At 37.7% G+C, this 16,225-nt stretch overlaps 1 protein-coding gene across 1 annotated transcript in view; it reads right to left on the bottom strand.

The window, feature by feature from the left end:
- LOC131039812 (B3 domain-containing protein Os11g0197600) overlaps positions 1 to 16,019 on the bottom strand; it is a 48,617-nt gene extending 32,598 nt beyond the window's left edge. The window contains exons 1-3 of the mRNA XM_057972656.2: positions 15,675 to 16,019; positions 15,027 to 15,471; positions 14,646 to 14,893 (exon numbers count right to left, since the gene is read on the bottom strand). Of these exons, the coding sequence (XP_057828639.2) occupies positions 14,646 to 14,893; positions 15,027 to 15,471; positions 15,675 to 15,845 (864 nt within the window). The 5' untranslated portion in view covers positions 15,846 to 16,019. The remainder of the gene's footprint in view (positions 1 to 14,645; positions 14,894 to 15,026; positions 15,472 to 15,674) is intronic.
- Positions 16,020 to 16,225: the final 206 nt, after the last annotated feature.

The raw sequence follows: 16,225 nt of genomic DNA, 5'->3' as shown, positions 1-16,225 counted from the left end.
ATTTGCTAAGAAGACATCAATTGCCTCCTCTCTACACTATATATTTGTAGCGTCGTAAATTGTATCTGCATACAATTTCATCCTCACCTAGACCTTGCCTAGGTGTTCTGTCTTTCAATGCCTTTATGTCTAATTTGATTCTGCTCGCACCTTCCAAAAATCTACATTTTCAACTCCCTTTCTAACCCCTATTCAAATTTGAGTCCTGATTAACAGGACCAAGGTGCTGGGGTCGCCCTGGTCCTCACTCAAGACCAAGGCCACCCCACTGCCCTAGTCCTCCTAATTAGGACCCAAATTCGGTCCCATCAATGGTCACTTCAATTGGGCAGGAAATTAGGTCCTGTGTTGGCCTGCTCTAGAAATTCAAATAATTTTCGGATGATTTAGTATAAAAGGAGGCCTACCCCTCTCATTTGATGTCTAAGATGGATGGATCTCTCTCAATTACACTCTAACAAATTCGGTTCAAGTAAGCAACCAATCAAACATTTGTCAAGCATTGAAGGAGAGGTCAAATCAAGTTCAAGCATTCAAGATGGCATCCATGATCAACCTTCCATGAAGACATTCTACATGACATCCTAAACCCTTGGCATGAGGATTCAAGCAAGTTTCATCAAGGTATCAACTTCAATTACAAGCATTCAGATCTAGGCTTTCCCTCAAAAGGAAAGCATTTTGTTGCAATTCAATTCCATTTCCATTTCTATTATCATTTCAATTTCAAGGTTAATCCCTAAACCGGGGTTTGACCCAAGGCAAACCCCTATCCACAACCATTTTCTCTCTCTATGTGTAGGAAATTGATTCAGGTGTTGTGATTGAAGATTCTAACAAAACAAATGACGACAAACAAGTTTAGCTTTTACAAGCATGAAAAGTGGAAGACCAAGTAGCTCCTACCACCTTGGTCCCAAGAATTTTGCCTGATCTTCTGACAATGGATTATGTGTGTCTCCTTGATCTGGAAAACATCCCACTTGCCCATCTAGAAGTTACAGAACCAAGTCACCCTACCCTCCTAGTCCCGACAATTCGACCAGGATTTTCAGCTACATGTTCTAATTCACTTTCTCTTCTTAGATCTTTGTTTGTGGCTCTATGTGAAGTCTGGAACATTCTGTTATCATTGTTTTGGTTCAATTCCTCATTATTTGCCCTCAATCCAATTTTACAATTCAAATACAACTTCAACTCCAAAAGAGGAATCAAACACAAAAGTCCAATCAACATCTCAACCTTTCTTTAATTGAATTTTGGCTAGATCTATTGGTTTCCATTCCTCTTTTAAATGTAAGGTTGTTCTTGTGTAATTGGTGGTTTTACTATCCTAATTTCACCACCTTACAATATTTAACATATTTATCACTTGTTGTGGAAATAAACCAATGGCCTTAACATTTTCCCTTAGGATGAACCTCACTCAAAGCAAAAATAGGAATTTCTATTTGTTGAATCCCAAAAATTCTAAAAATAAAGTTCACTACGCACCTGAACTCCTCTACCAAATGTGTAGGTCTGCATTCACTTTAATAATGTTGCCCTAGAATTGAAGAGAGAAAAAATGACATTTCCATAAGCAATTTTATCTTAAATTAACTATTCTAATTTTTATGTAAATTGCCATAAAAGGACCTATAGGTGTGCATTCACTTTATTGCCCTAGTATTTAAGGGAGAGAAAATGGCATTTCCATGAGCAATTTCACCTTGAATTAACTATTCTATTTTTTATGCAAATTGTCATAAAGTAGCCTTTTTATTGAATGGACCCTTGGCATACTTAACAAACAACTTAGAAGGGAAATTGAAATTCACAACATACTGAACTATCACTTTGAGTACTCTCTTCAACTACCTTTTCCATCCCCCATTTCCACTACCAATTTTAGAATCCCTAACATGTTAAACTTCTACTATTGTCAGTTGAGATAAAGGAACTCATACTAACACTACATAAACAAAATAAACTTACTATTTACTACTTCAAAATTTTGCAAGGATTCAACTCAATTCCTAGTTCTACACAAAGCTTTTCCTTCTAATTTTTTTTATTTGTGATGTATGATGCACAAAAGTAGAGAATATACATTATTTGTTCCTTATTTTAGTTATTTATGACTCCAAAGACATTATTTATTAGCCCATGAATCTCAAACTAAAAACAATTACTACTTTACATGAACACATGGATTTTCGTTGTACTTTTCTTACATTAGATCACGTGAGATGCAAAAGCAAAGGATACACAAAAAATTTCAATCCTTTTAGGAGCTCCTAAAATATTATTCAATTAACTCATTGCAACTAAAAATTAAATATAAGGGCAATCTTCATCATGGCCTCCATAAAATAAAGAGAGGGGGCAACATATAATGTAATGCTTGATAGAGAAGAATTTGCTAGCAAAATCACCTTCCTCATCTTTGGCCTACTTTACATTTTCTCTTAGGCTCAACTCTACTTCACTCGAAGCCAAAACAAGAACTTGTGTAAAATGAGTCCCAATGGTCCTAAGAGAAGGTGCCCAAGCTAAGATAATAGAGGTTGTTAGTTCTTTGCAAGTAGGAGCTCGCAACATAATAATACCTTTACCAAACATGTGTGCGTATGCTTTCACTCTAGTAAGGAGGCAAAAATGACATCTCCACCAACAACTCCCTCTTAAATTAAGTGTTTTGTGCACATATATTTTCATTGCAAATCGTTGTAAATGTGCCTTCTTAAAAAAGTCCTTGGCACACTTTGCAATCAACTTGGAAAGGCAATCACAATTTACAACACTCCCAAGGAAGGGTGATTGCAATTCAAGGCACTCTCAAATGAACTACCACTTTGAGTGTTCTCTTTGGCTTCCCTTTTTCCTCCCACATTTCCACATTGATACTCATAATTGCCAATAAACAAAATATTTAAGTAACTTATAATTTGCAAAAAATAAAATATTCAGATTCATAATTTGATGATCTATCAAATGTTAATACGCTATGAAAATTACAATCAATATTTAATAATCTTCATTAAAAGCATTAAAGTCAACATTTGGTTCAACTTCTCTTGAACCACAATGAGTTACAATGCATTGCACTAACCATGTACTATACAAGTTGCCTCGTCTACAGAGATTCTGGCAAGTTTTGTGACAATTATGTCTAAGTCAACACACTCAAGAGTTATATCCTGATTCCTCATCAAACCCTCATTTTGTGCCAAGTTTCTTACATAACAAGACATCCTAATAACTAGTGGAAGTCTAAGAGGAGAGACCTCGATGGGGTTGAGAAGCAACACCCCTTGTAGGGGTATGGGGGCAACACCTCCCAATAGAGTTGAGGGGCAGTGACCCTCATGGGTGTATTGGAGCAACGCCTCCAACGCCATCGAGGAGCAACACCCCTTGTGGGGGTTTGCATGCAATGCCCTAAGTGCTATCGAGGAGGAGCACCCTTTGCGAGGTCCGAGGGAAACACCCTTTGTGAGGTCCAAGAGCAACACTCCTAACGTGTTCCTTGTCATGATAAAAGGTGGAGTTGAGGAGTTGAACCTCACCACAAAGACAAATTAAGGCCTTTGAAACCATGCAAACCTTCATGGCACACACCATTGTCACAATTATATCACTTAAGAGTGAAATTAGGTATGCAAGCACGTTTTGTTCATAAAAATGTTTTAAAAATAACTTTTTTTCTTTCCTATTTTTGGGCAGCCCTTGGGTCCCCCAGGTTCACTTTGGTTCAACCCAAGTTTCCCTAAGGTCCCTTCTGAGGCCCATTGGGAATCTAGTGCCCAAGAGGGACCCTGGGTGAACCCAAAGGGGAATTGACCCAAGACTTAGACCTAAACTGAACCCATATGAGTAGGGGAAGTTCAGATGTACCCAATAACATAGCCTAAACATGTTAAAATCATTTTCACTAATAAGACTACATAAACAAAATAAAATTGAGTATTTGTTGTGGCAAGAGAACCTCTAGGTTTATAGGCAATCCACATTAAACAAAAACAAAAAAAATTACTCTCATTTATTTTTGTTTTCAAGTGTTTGATAAGAAAAGCATATCTGATTTTATTCCATCCTTACTAATTCTATTAGAGGTGCACAAACTATTGAAAATTTACTTTGATTTGATGCCATCTAATCTACGAGCTGGTTTCCTTGCTTCCAAAAGCATTACTCACTAATTGATCTAATTCCATGTGCTAAATTACCAAATCAGGCTGCTTATATACTAACTCCTCCCAAAAATGAGGAAATGAGAAGGCAAATTACTAAATTGATGGAGAGGGGATTTGTACGAGAAAGCATGAGTTCATGTGCCACACCCACTCTACTCTCCCCTAAGAAAGGATGAAAATGGGGATTATATATGGATTCTAGAGCCATTAACAAAACCATTGTGAAGTACCAATATCCACTATCTAGAATGGATGATTTGTTAGATTGCTTGTTAGTTGTCACGGTCTTCTCCAAGATTGATCTCAAAAGTAGATACCATTAGATTCATATTCATTAAAGTGATGAGTGGAAGAATGCCTTCAAAACCAAGGATGGGTTATTTGAGTGGGTGGTGATGCCCTTCAGATTGTCCAATGCCCCAACTAACTTCATGCAAACAATTTTAGATTGCCCATTGGAATATTTATCATAGTCTATTTTAATTATATCTTGATTTTTAATAAAAATATGGAGAAGGATGTAGAATATTTGAAAACAATGCTTGACATACTTGGAGTAGAGAGATTTTTGTCAATCTTGAAAAGGGTGAATTTTACAAGGATAAGTTGGTATGGTTTCAGCATGGATCCAAAAAAAGTTAAGGCTGTTCTTCAATGGCCAACTCCTCACAGTATTATTGAGGTGAAGAGCTTCCATGGGTTGGTAAATTTTTATAAGAGATCCATTTGGAATTTTAGTAGCATAAGTGTACCATTAACCGATTGCACCAAAGGAAAGGTTTTTACTTGGACAAGAGCAGCTGATGTGAGATTTGAACAGCTCAAAAGGAAGGTTACTGATGCAACTATTCTCGCTTTGCTTGACTTTGAGAAACTTTTTATAGTGGAGTGTGATGCTTCAAGAACAGCCATTGGGAGAGTGTTGAGCCAAGATGGAAATTAAATGAAGCTAAGAAAAAGTATACTAACTATGATTGAGAATTCTATGTTGTGGTATAAGAATTCAAATATTGGAGGCCTTATCTTCTACATAAAGAGTTTATTTTGATGACCGGCAATCAAGCATTGAAATATATAAAGAGTGGCTTTTTTCAATGGAAAATTAAATGAATATAAACAAAAAGTATACTAACCATAATTGGACTACTTGCCGAAAAAACTCGGCGAGTGGTACAAAACTCACGAGTTTTTACAACTTTTACTCGTACCAAAAACTCGCGAGTCCATGAAAAAAACTCGCCCGCCTATGCACTTATACAAAAAATGGCCAAAAAGTGTTTTATTTCATCATTTTATGTTTGGTATTTTGCTGAGAAAGGGGAAAACACACTCCAACACACTTGCAAACTAATTTCCATCAATTCTTGCCAATTCCAAGTGGATTTGAAGTGGATTTTGAAGAAAAATGAGATTCCCAGGTAGGTTTTCTAATTTTTTTTTCTACATTTTTCTAAAACATTTTATTTATTTTTTGTTGCATCTAGATGAATAGAATATCATTCCTAAGTAATAAAAAATGATTTAGAGTCATTGGAACAAGATTTAACACTATTTTTGACAAGTTTTGTTGAATTTTTCACCATTTTTTTGAAGAATCTCTAGTTTTTTAAAAAAATCAAACCCTAATAGTTTTTTTTAATTTTTTTAATTTTGAATGATGTCTAAAGTATTTAAACTAATTTAGATAGTTTGCTAAATTGTTTAACTAAAATATTAATTTTGTCTTTTCTCTTTGTATGTGTAGGTTAACAGTTAACCATTAATTCAGTATGACAACTTCAAGGTATGATTGGCCACTAGAACCATGCCCATCTGGATATATAGGCACCCGTCCTAAAGGTGCTAGAGATAGGGCTTGGAGGTACGCCTATGAAGGGTTGGACCTTGGGTCGGTGATTTGCATTAAATGTGAAAAAGTATTTCATGGAGGCATAAACCGCCTGAAATACAACCTTGCAGGCATCAAGAAGCATGATGCTAGGGTATGTCCTGGGGCCACTGAAAAAAAAAAAAGAGACATTAATGCCATACTTTCAGCTAGGGAAGAGAAAAAATTGCAAAAGGAGAAGGCAAAACTAGCCATGGGAGCAACCATAGCTGAATCTCAAGGTGCTTCGGTTGACATTGAAGAAGAAGAAGAAGCACTTCAAGGCATAGTGGGCTCTTGTCATGGCCCACGTATTTGCAAACTTTGCACCACCTCAGCCACCACTTCTACTTCTCTAGTAGAGTACCTGCTACATCACCATCAGGGACGCAATCTATAGGTAGTTATTTTGTGCCCAGGAACACACTTGGAGCACAACCATCATTAGAGGCCACTGGATGAAATAGGGAGGCACATGAGAAAACAGACATTGCATGTCCTGATTTTTGGTACTTCAACAACATTCCATTCAATGTGGTAGACAATCCTTATTGGCTAGATTTGGTTACCACAATGACAGTTTCAAGAAAAAGGTACAAGGCCCCTTCTTGCAAGGATTTGGGTGGGAGGTTAGTAAATAGTCCACTTGATTTCATTTTTAATTGTTTTTCTTGTTTATTAAATCAAAATTGTGTACTAAGACCTAGTTTCACTTTGTTCTTTTAGGTTGTTCACAAATGCAGTTGATAGGGCAAAAGAAGTGGTGGAGGACCAAAGAAAACAATGGAGAAAATATGGCTGCACCATTCTTTCCGATGGGTGGACAAATGGCAAAAACCGCACCATTATTAATTTTTTGGTTGCTTGCAAGGACAATGTGGTGTTCTTGAAATCAATTGATGCCTTCAATAAGGTGAAAAATGCAGAAACATTGGCTGGAATGTTCGAGCACGTTGTCATGGAGGTGGGAGTAGAGAATGTGGTGCAAATAATCACAGATAATGCAGCAGCATATGTGGCAGCAGGTAGAATCCTCCAAAGATAGGCACCCCACTCTTTTTTGGACACCTTGTGCAGCACATGTCCTTGACCTTCTTTTGGAGGACATATGAAAACTTGATTGGGTGACTCCAATTGTGGAAGATGCAAGGAGGATCACAAAATATATTTACAATCACCCTTGGGTTCTACATTTGATGAGAGAGCACACTCAAGGGAGAGATATGGTGAGATCCGGTGTCACAAGGTTTGCAACGATTTTCTTGACATTGCAAAGCATTCTTGGTGCATTGTCTTTGAAACAAATGTTTGTGATTCAAGCATGGCTAGACTCACCTTATGCAAACAAAGTTGAAGGAGAGGGTGTCGCATGCATAGTCTTCAACAACCATTTTGCACAAAAGGCTACAGAGATTGTGAAGGTAACTTCAAAACTTGAATTTTTAATTATTCTTGATTCAAGTCTATCATTATTAATTTGTAACTTCATTAATTAATCTTTTTGTAATTTGTAATTGTTCAATTGTAGGTGTTCGAGCCCTTGGTTAGAGTTTTGCGCTTGGTAGATGGGGATCAAATCCCAGTGGGGTACATTTATGAAGCCATGGATAGGACCAAGGAGTCTATAAAAAATTACTACAAGGGGGATAGATTCAAATTTAATCCCATCTGAGAAATTATTGATAGGAGGTGGAACAATCAGCTCCACCAACCCATTCATGCAGCAGGGTACTTCCTCAACCCCCATTTTAAGTTCGGGGATTCTTACTCAAATCTTAATGGAGAAGTCATGGAGGGCCTCACTACATGCATTCAGAGGATGATACTTGAGGTTGAGGTGAGAGACCTCGTTGTGGCCGAACTCCAAAATTATGAGGAAGCAAGGGGTAAGCTATTCTCTTCAGAGCTGGCAAGGCGAGGCAGAACCACTCAAACCCCAGGTATAACATTTGCCATTTGGATTTTGGGGTCTAAAGTAATTGATAAATTGATAAAATATGTTTTTGCTTTTCTCTTTGCTTTCTAACTTTTCAATATTTTATTTTGCAGATGCTTAGTGGCAAAGTTGGGGTGGAAATACCCCAAATCTCAAAAAATTTGCCCTTAGAATCTTATGCCAGCCTTGTAGTTCATCCAATTATGAGCACAATTGGAGCTTGTTTGAGGCCATCCACACGAAGAAGAGGAGCAAGTTAGCTCAAAAACGCCTCAATGACCTTGTCTTTATGCAATATAATCTTCAGTTGCGCATAAGGAAGGAAGAGGAAGCAGCAACTACTACAATTGATTTGGATGATATAGATCTTTATAGTGATTGGACATCACATGAGTGGCCTCCATTGTTTACAGAGGATGACATCAATGATTTGGAGGGGCGGGCTATGGAGGAGGAGGGGGTTGGATTTGGTTTCACACTGGATGACATTGAAAAGGATGAGGAGGATGAGGAGTCATTGCCAGTGCCAGGAGAAGCTAGAGGCAAAGCTACGTCTAGGATGGAGGACAAGCCACAACCTGAGTCAGACATACCGAGCGAGGAGACACAATCATGCCCAATCCAGACTTCTAGGACTAGACCCTCTAGTTCTACCTCTCCCTTAGTTTTTACTAGAGCTGGGAAGAAGAAGATGTAATTGTAATGATGTATTTACTTTTAGTTTTACAAAAACTATTTACTATTTTGCTTCCAGCCATCAGCATTCCTCATGAGGATGCGATTTTGTACCTGTTGACGTGTTTTTTATGACAACGTCTAACACAGAATAAAGTTGCCTAACGGTCACTTCACTCTCTCTTGATCAAAGTACGATTGCATGCTAAGATTGCAAGAAGTTCAAACAATCGACTCCAAGGTTCCTTCAATGCGTGGACGTGACTCAGTTGGCTGATGTGATTGCTGGTAATCCAAGGGGCCTTACGTGTGCATCGTTCTTTCACTTCTTTGCTGTGGCTGGAACTCCATCATCGGATATGACAATTTTGCGATGCTATTGCTACTTCGAACGGACTAAAATGAACTGAAAGAAAAGGGAAAGGGTTCAGAAGGATCTAAATCTACTCCTAAGGGCAGTGATACAATGAATAGTGCTTTGGTGGACAAATTTCAAATAAACCAAGCTCTGCTTCGCCAAGTTCAACTACAACTCCGCAAGAACCGGTGCAATCTTCTGAGGATATTGAAGGATTTTCAAATCGAGAAAGTGCGTTTGAATACCCAAAACGGCGCAATCCAAACGACTGTCCACAACCGAACTTAGCACAAGTTTAGTGGCTTAGGCTAACTTTACACTACAACTTACAATCAGCAAGATACAAAAAGTATGAACCATGGAAATTCATCAGACACCATTACATTCTCCATTGAAATCAAAACACTTTACTACTAATCTAAGTGGGGAAGGTGAAACCATGTAAATTTTGAAAAAATAACTCAAGTGGACACCATCAGAGAACAATGTTTCAATATTATTTTCTCAAAAACTTATCGCAACAATTTCATACAAAGCTCCCTCCCTTTTTACAAATGAGGGGGTCACCCCTTATATAGGCTTCAAGCCCTGGCTACATGCAAAACCCTAATTAGGGTTTGCCCAAAAGATTCTCCACACATGATGCAACAAGGTGAGAATCTCCAATTAATAACCCATCATGCCCATATACAATTAATTCAAAAGTACCCAAAATAGCATCCATTGTGCATTAAATGCACCACCTCCTTCAAATTTGTCCAACATGCGTTGAATATTCATCCATGCAAAAATCACCCCACTATGTCATAAATGATCCATCATTTCCACATGCAACGACTGCATGCAAAAGGAATCTGCCATAAATTCAACATGCAATGACCGGGTCGCCATTTGGTCAAATATTCCGGTAATGAATGCGCCACTCTACTGCCACGTGTTCAATAGATCCTCGCCATGCAAGTGGACCCCGCCGTCGTATATCCGCTCCTGCACATCTAGAATTGTTGGAGAGGGAAAATTCGATTCAAGAAGAATTTTCTTGAAGTCTCTTCAACTTTCCTTGCTCAGAGAAGGTTTTTCATCAATTCTGCACATTTCCTATTTTTTAGGAAAATTTCCAAATTAGGGTTCCACGGTCCAGGAGAGAGAAAACTCTCCTACGAATCCAAATCTGTAAAACTTTTGAAATTTGGATGTGATTTGATGCCCAAGAATGGATTTTTCAAATTTTTCCCAAGAGGGGAAATTTCTTGTTCAGTTCATCCCTAATTCCTTCCTTGCCTTAGAAATTTTATGTTCAATTCATCCTTGGGTGTATTTCTTCCTTGCTTGGAATTTTGTCCCGAAGGAAGGAATTTCCAACACTTAGCCAAATTTTCATCTTTCCTGGAATTCTGTCCTGAAGGAAGGAATTTCCAACACTTAGTCAATTTTTCACCTTTCCTGGAATTATGTCCTGAAGGAAGGAATTTCCATTACTTTGTGAATTGTCCATGTCTCTTTTCCAACATCCCTATTTTTTAGGGATCCTCCTAAAATTTAGGAGTCAAGTTCATTGGATGAAGAATTTCACCCCGATTCTGAATCTATAAAATTTTCCACATTTGGTCGAGATTTGGTGTCTAAAAATAGGATAATCAAAAATTCGCTCGAGGGGAATTCTGCTTTTTATTCCTCCTTGACTCCTTGGATTTCGTGCCTTAGGAAAAATTTCAATTTTTAGATTAGGTGAAATTTTCACCATGCCAAGGATTCATGGATTTCCCTCCTGTGAGTGCCTTCTTGAATTCAGCACCCCAACCCAAACCTGGGCGCATTTTGGAGATGTCCATGGAGAGGTGGAATTTTCCACTTGTGAATGCATTTCTCATTTTCGCGCCCCAGCCCTAACCTGGGCGCATTTTGGAGATGTCCATGGAGAGGTGGAATTTTCCACTTGTGAATGCATTTCTCATTTTGGCGCCCCAGCCCTGACCTGGGCACATTTTGGCCATGTCCATGGACACATGGAATTTTCCATCATTTCAGGCTCTTCGTCAAGATATATATATGAAATATAGCATTTAAGTATAAGACTTATACTTTAAGTTATATTTCATATATATTGTCAGGATGTTTGAGAGTGGTTTCAGGTCCATAATCATAATGCAAATTCTGGATTTTGGAAGATCTTCCAAATTTCCAGACTTAGTCAAATTTCAGGCCATTTTCGGATCAGGATGACATTGGTGGATTGATGTGAATTTCTGGACTTGGATGATTTTGAATGCTTTCCTCTTCTGGAATAGGAGTTCCAAACTTAACCATTTTTGATCCAACTTGTCTGCCTTCTGACTTTTCCGGATTTAGAAATGGTCTTCAGGAACGTTTAGTCTTCAGCGTCTTCGGAGATATTCAGCTTTCAGTGTTTTCCTGTGAAAATCCTGCCAAAAATAGATTTTCTCAAATAGTAAGTGTTTCAAAATGTCAAGGTTTGGGCAAAATAGGTCAGAAAAGCACTTACTAAAAATAGAACTTACTAAAAATAGTAAGTTTGATTTTTGGCAAAATTAGACCAATCTGGGACTCAGTAAAATCCCTAAAAAATAGGAACTTTCTAAAAATAGAAAGTTGCTCCCTTTTGGCTCAAATTTTACTGGGAGGTTCCTTAAAGGGTCCTAATTCCAGTCGTATATTCAGTTTTTTCAAAACCCTAATAGGATCCCCCTAAAATCTAGGACAGAAGGCAGAAACCCTAAAAAGGGACAAAACATGCCCTAGACTTCACCAAACTCGCTCAAACAAAAAGCAGATTTAATCAATATGACCCCCAAACACTTGCAAAGCAGAGAGATTGGCAAGACTGCTGCGAAAAGACCACAAAAACGCAAGCCAAAAAAACGGGAGGGACTAAAAAGAAGGGGGTCCCCATTTGCAATGGGGCGATGTGTGAAAACGTCACAACAGTACCCACTTTGCGTTTAAATATATCTAGACTCGGCTTGTTTCTTTTGTGTTCTCATTTATTGACTCATTGGATGCATCTTCTCATTGAATTTTGCAAAAAAAATGCATTTCTAATTAAATTTAAGCAATTTTTTAAGTTCCCAAGTTTTTTGTCAAGTAGTGGCTGAGTTTTTCCCGAGTTTTTTTCCAGGCCTTGGCGAGTTTTTGGTTTTGGCGAGTAGTTCAACTAGGATAAAGAATTATATGTCGTGATATAAGCATTTAAATATTGGAAGCATTATCTTCTATATAAAGAGTTCATCATTTTGATAACTAGCAATCAAGCCTTGAAATATATATATTCTCAAGATAAACTATCTTATATATATTCTCAGGATAAACTATCTTACAAACATGCCAAATGGGCTTCATTCTTGGAAGCTTACACCTTTTTTTTGTAGCATAGTAGTGGCAAAATCAATGTAGTGGTTGATGCTTTAAGCACGAGACATCATTAATTGGTTGTAATGAGTCATGGGTTGGTTCATTTTGATGAAATGAAGGGTGAATATGCAAATGATCCATATTTTGGCAGCATCTATGCAATTCTCGATAGTCAAGACCATATAGGTATGTATCCATTTCAAGACTTCTTATTATTTGATGACCTATTATTTAAAGATTCTCAGCTTTGCATTCCCTTTGCATCAAGGAGAGAAAAGCTTGTAAAAGAGATGCACTCAAGTGAGTTGAATGGACACTTTGGAAGGTATAAGACTTATGGATTAGTGAGTGATAAATTCTTTGGCCTAACATGAGGAGAGATGTGGAGAAGTTTGTTGCTGCTTGAAGAGTGTACCAAATAATAGGATGTCAAAATACAAGTATACATATGCCCTTACTTGTGCCAAAGGAATCATGGACTAATATTTCAATGGATTTTGTCTTGTGGTTGTCTCGAACTCAAAGAGGTCATGATTCATTGCTTGTGGTGGTGGATCGCTTTTCTAAAATGGTCATGTTTATACCTTGTGAAAAGACAAGTGATGCAAGTTAAGTGGCACATTTATTCTTTAGGGAAATTGTGAGGTTGCATGGCATCCCAAAAACTATAACGAGTGACAGGTACAGCAATTTATTAAGCCACTTTTGGAGAGTCTTGCTGAAAATGTTGAACAGGTTGCAATTCAGTTCAGCATATCACCCCCAAACCAATGGCCAAACTGAGGTGGTGAACAGGAATCTAGACATTCTCTTAAGGTGTTTAGCTGGTGACAATCCTATGGGATTTGATGTTACCTCAAGCTAAGTTTGATAGTTTATAGTACAAATCCTAAGGTAATTGTAGACTTAGTCGATCTGCAAATAAATCCACATACCAACCAAGAAGCTACCAATTTTGTAGAAAATATTCGAGAGATCAAGTTAGGCTCAAATTGCAGCCCATGAATGAGCAGTATAAGAAGATTGTTAATTGCATCAAAGAAGAAAAATCTTTTAAGGAGACATGACCACGGTACATCTACGCAACAAAAGGTATCCCCAAGGTGCCTATAACAAGTTGAGGCCCAAAAAATTGGACCATGCAAGATTTTGAAGAAGATAAATGAGAATTCTTACCAAATTGATTTGCCTAAAGACTTGAACATCAATCCTATCTTTAAAGTTGCTGAACAATATTCATATTTAGCTGGAGCAAATGATAATCAGGTGGAAGATGAACAGAATGAGAGGGAAAGCAATCATTGGATTAGGCACTTGCCAAAGAAGCAAAGAGCAAGTAGAACGAGAGTTGGATACTAAGTGGGAAGGTTTGTCAGATTCTCACAACTGTTGGATCATAGAATCTGAGTTGTATAAGTACAAACAACTCACCTTTTGGACCAAAACTAGGAAGTTCAGATTTTCTGAGAGGGGAGGATGATGCAGAGCATCTTCCTTAACTTCCTCCTTCCCACGACTAGGACTTTGTTTTTACTAATTTTAGTCAACAGTTTGGCAGTTTTGCTGTTAAGTCTATCAGTCTTTCAAAATCCATAATAGTTCTTGCTGCTGTTTCTGGATTCAATTGTGTGTGTTTTTTGCATCAACATTATATATCACGCTCTGTAATCTATCATCAGGATGTTAGAGAGCTCAATGTTTTGCTATTGTCAAACTTTTAGCCTACAGCTGTTACAATCTTTCTATTTTTAGATTGAAGAATTGAAGTAGGGTGGAATAAGTGTTCTAGCGATAGAGGCTGGGACAGAGGTAATTATAGGATAGTCAGTTTATGTTTTGCTATTGTCAAACTTTTAGCCTACAGCTGTTACAATCTTTCTATTTTTAGATTGAAGAATTGAAGTAGGGTGGAATAAGTGTTCTACATTCTACATTATACTCTTAAGCGGAAAACAGAGAAACCTAAAGCATCAGATAGACTATACTACATTATACTCTTAAACCCCTCTTAAACCTGGGTAACTAGAAAGAGCACCCTTGAACATCAGCGAGATTTTCTTACATTAGCCTTGTTAAATGCGTCTTACTCCGGGCTGAGGAGAAAACAGAAAAACCTTAAGCGAAGGATAGACCACATTACATCAACCTGTTAAACCCACTTAATCTTTCGATTCCTTCCTAACGAAAAAAGGGTAGAAGATCAAAAAATTATGCTATATATCCCATGCTAAACACACATATGAAGGAAAAAAGATTTCTTACAAGCCAAAATCCTTGATACACATTAGAAGGCCTCATCACTAGTAAATGGAAGGGATTATCAGATGCGAAAGAATTAGCCTCCTGGACAGCCTTGTTTTTTTCTGCTTCAGTAACAGGACGCCTACAAGAAACATAATAAGCTCCTACATAACTTTTTTGTTCAGTCTCGGGCCCTGCAGATTTCGGCGTCGAGTGCTTCTTTCCAGCAACAATTGGCTGGCCACGTCTAACATTCTTCTTACGTTCCCCTGCATTGAAATTAAATTCATACACTCAGAGAGTTTGGCTTAAGTTCAATTTCTGTTGCCTGCATTAAAACTTCAATACAATTTTGGCACTTGAAGATTTTTATAATCGATAAAAGGGAAATCTTTTTATTACCTCTAGAAGAGGATTTAGCTTTGGGGACTGCTCCTGCTTGAACATTTTTTTCTTCCTCACCAAAAACCAATCTGATTGGAACCTTGCTCTTGATGGGTTGATGAAAGCTCCAATTAACATTACCAGTACTAGGAGTGGCAGGGCTTCTTTTATACTGTAAATCAGAGTGGTTCTTCTCAGATTCACAAACAGTAACCTTTTTCTCACACCCACTTCTTCCAAATATCTTAACTTGAAAATGCGACCTACAAATATACTTGAACACCAGAAAATCACCCAACTCAATTCTTTGATCGCTCACAAATCTTCCCCAACCCTCTCGAAATTCCATTTCTGCACTTGCACGCCATAAAGTTATGAGCCACTGGTGGCCGGTTGGGCCTTCCAAAGCTATATCTTCATCAGTCTCGTTACTGAGCATATGAACAAATGCAGGAGGTATACGCTGCAGTAAAACAAACATAATAAATAGCAAACGAGTTTTGTTGAATAAGTATATCCAAAGAATGAAAAAGGATGTATGTATATATATCCAAGAAATGAAAAGTGTGAATCTAAATGTGTGTATATCCAAAGAATGAAAAGAGTGAATGTAAATGTGTGTATATATCCAAAGAATGAAGAAGCGTGCATGAGCATTGGTAATACCAGTTTTTGTGCAAAATCTCCGAGCATGACTTTGAAGAAGTAGGAATACCCCTCAGAGCTCTGGTTATCATTACATTTGCCATGAACTCTGTTACAAGTTTCAGTGCCTATTGCACAGGGAGGTAAAACACTGCCTGCTTTCTGTTTCCAATCTTCGATTTCGTTGGCCATGGTAAATCAGATAATTAGGCCTGGTAGTGTATTCAAGCACATGCCAGTTTTTTACCCGCTCTTTTTCTGCTGTTCAACGGTAATAAATAGCTCTTCCATCGAAAACTAGAAGGGCGAATTTTTGGAGGGATGGTGTTCAATAAATTTACTACTCTCTGAACTTTTTGAATTGAGTGGCATCTTGTCAATGTCCGTTGACAACGAAACAAATATAGCTAGTGAACATAAAAAGGTAGAAAAAACTAAAATTTATCTGTGACGCAAGACTGCAAATTGCAAAAGAGCAGAGCGCCATTATTATTATTGAGAGAATCTTTTCTATTCATTTTGACTACAAAATATTTGATAGTGAAATAAATTGATTTTGTGTCACTATCAAA

This window comes from Cryptomeria japonica, chromosome 7, assembly GCF_030272615.1.
Source record: "Cryptomeria japonica chromosome 7, Sugi_1.0, whole genome shotgun sequence".
In the NCBI taxonomy this organism is placed as follows: Eukaryota; Viridiplantae; Streptophyta; class Pinopsida; order Cupressales; family Cupressaceae; genus Cryptomeria; species Cryptomeria japonica.
This window is presented reverse-complemented; position numbering and strand designations above follow the sequence as displayed.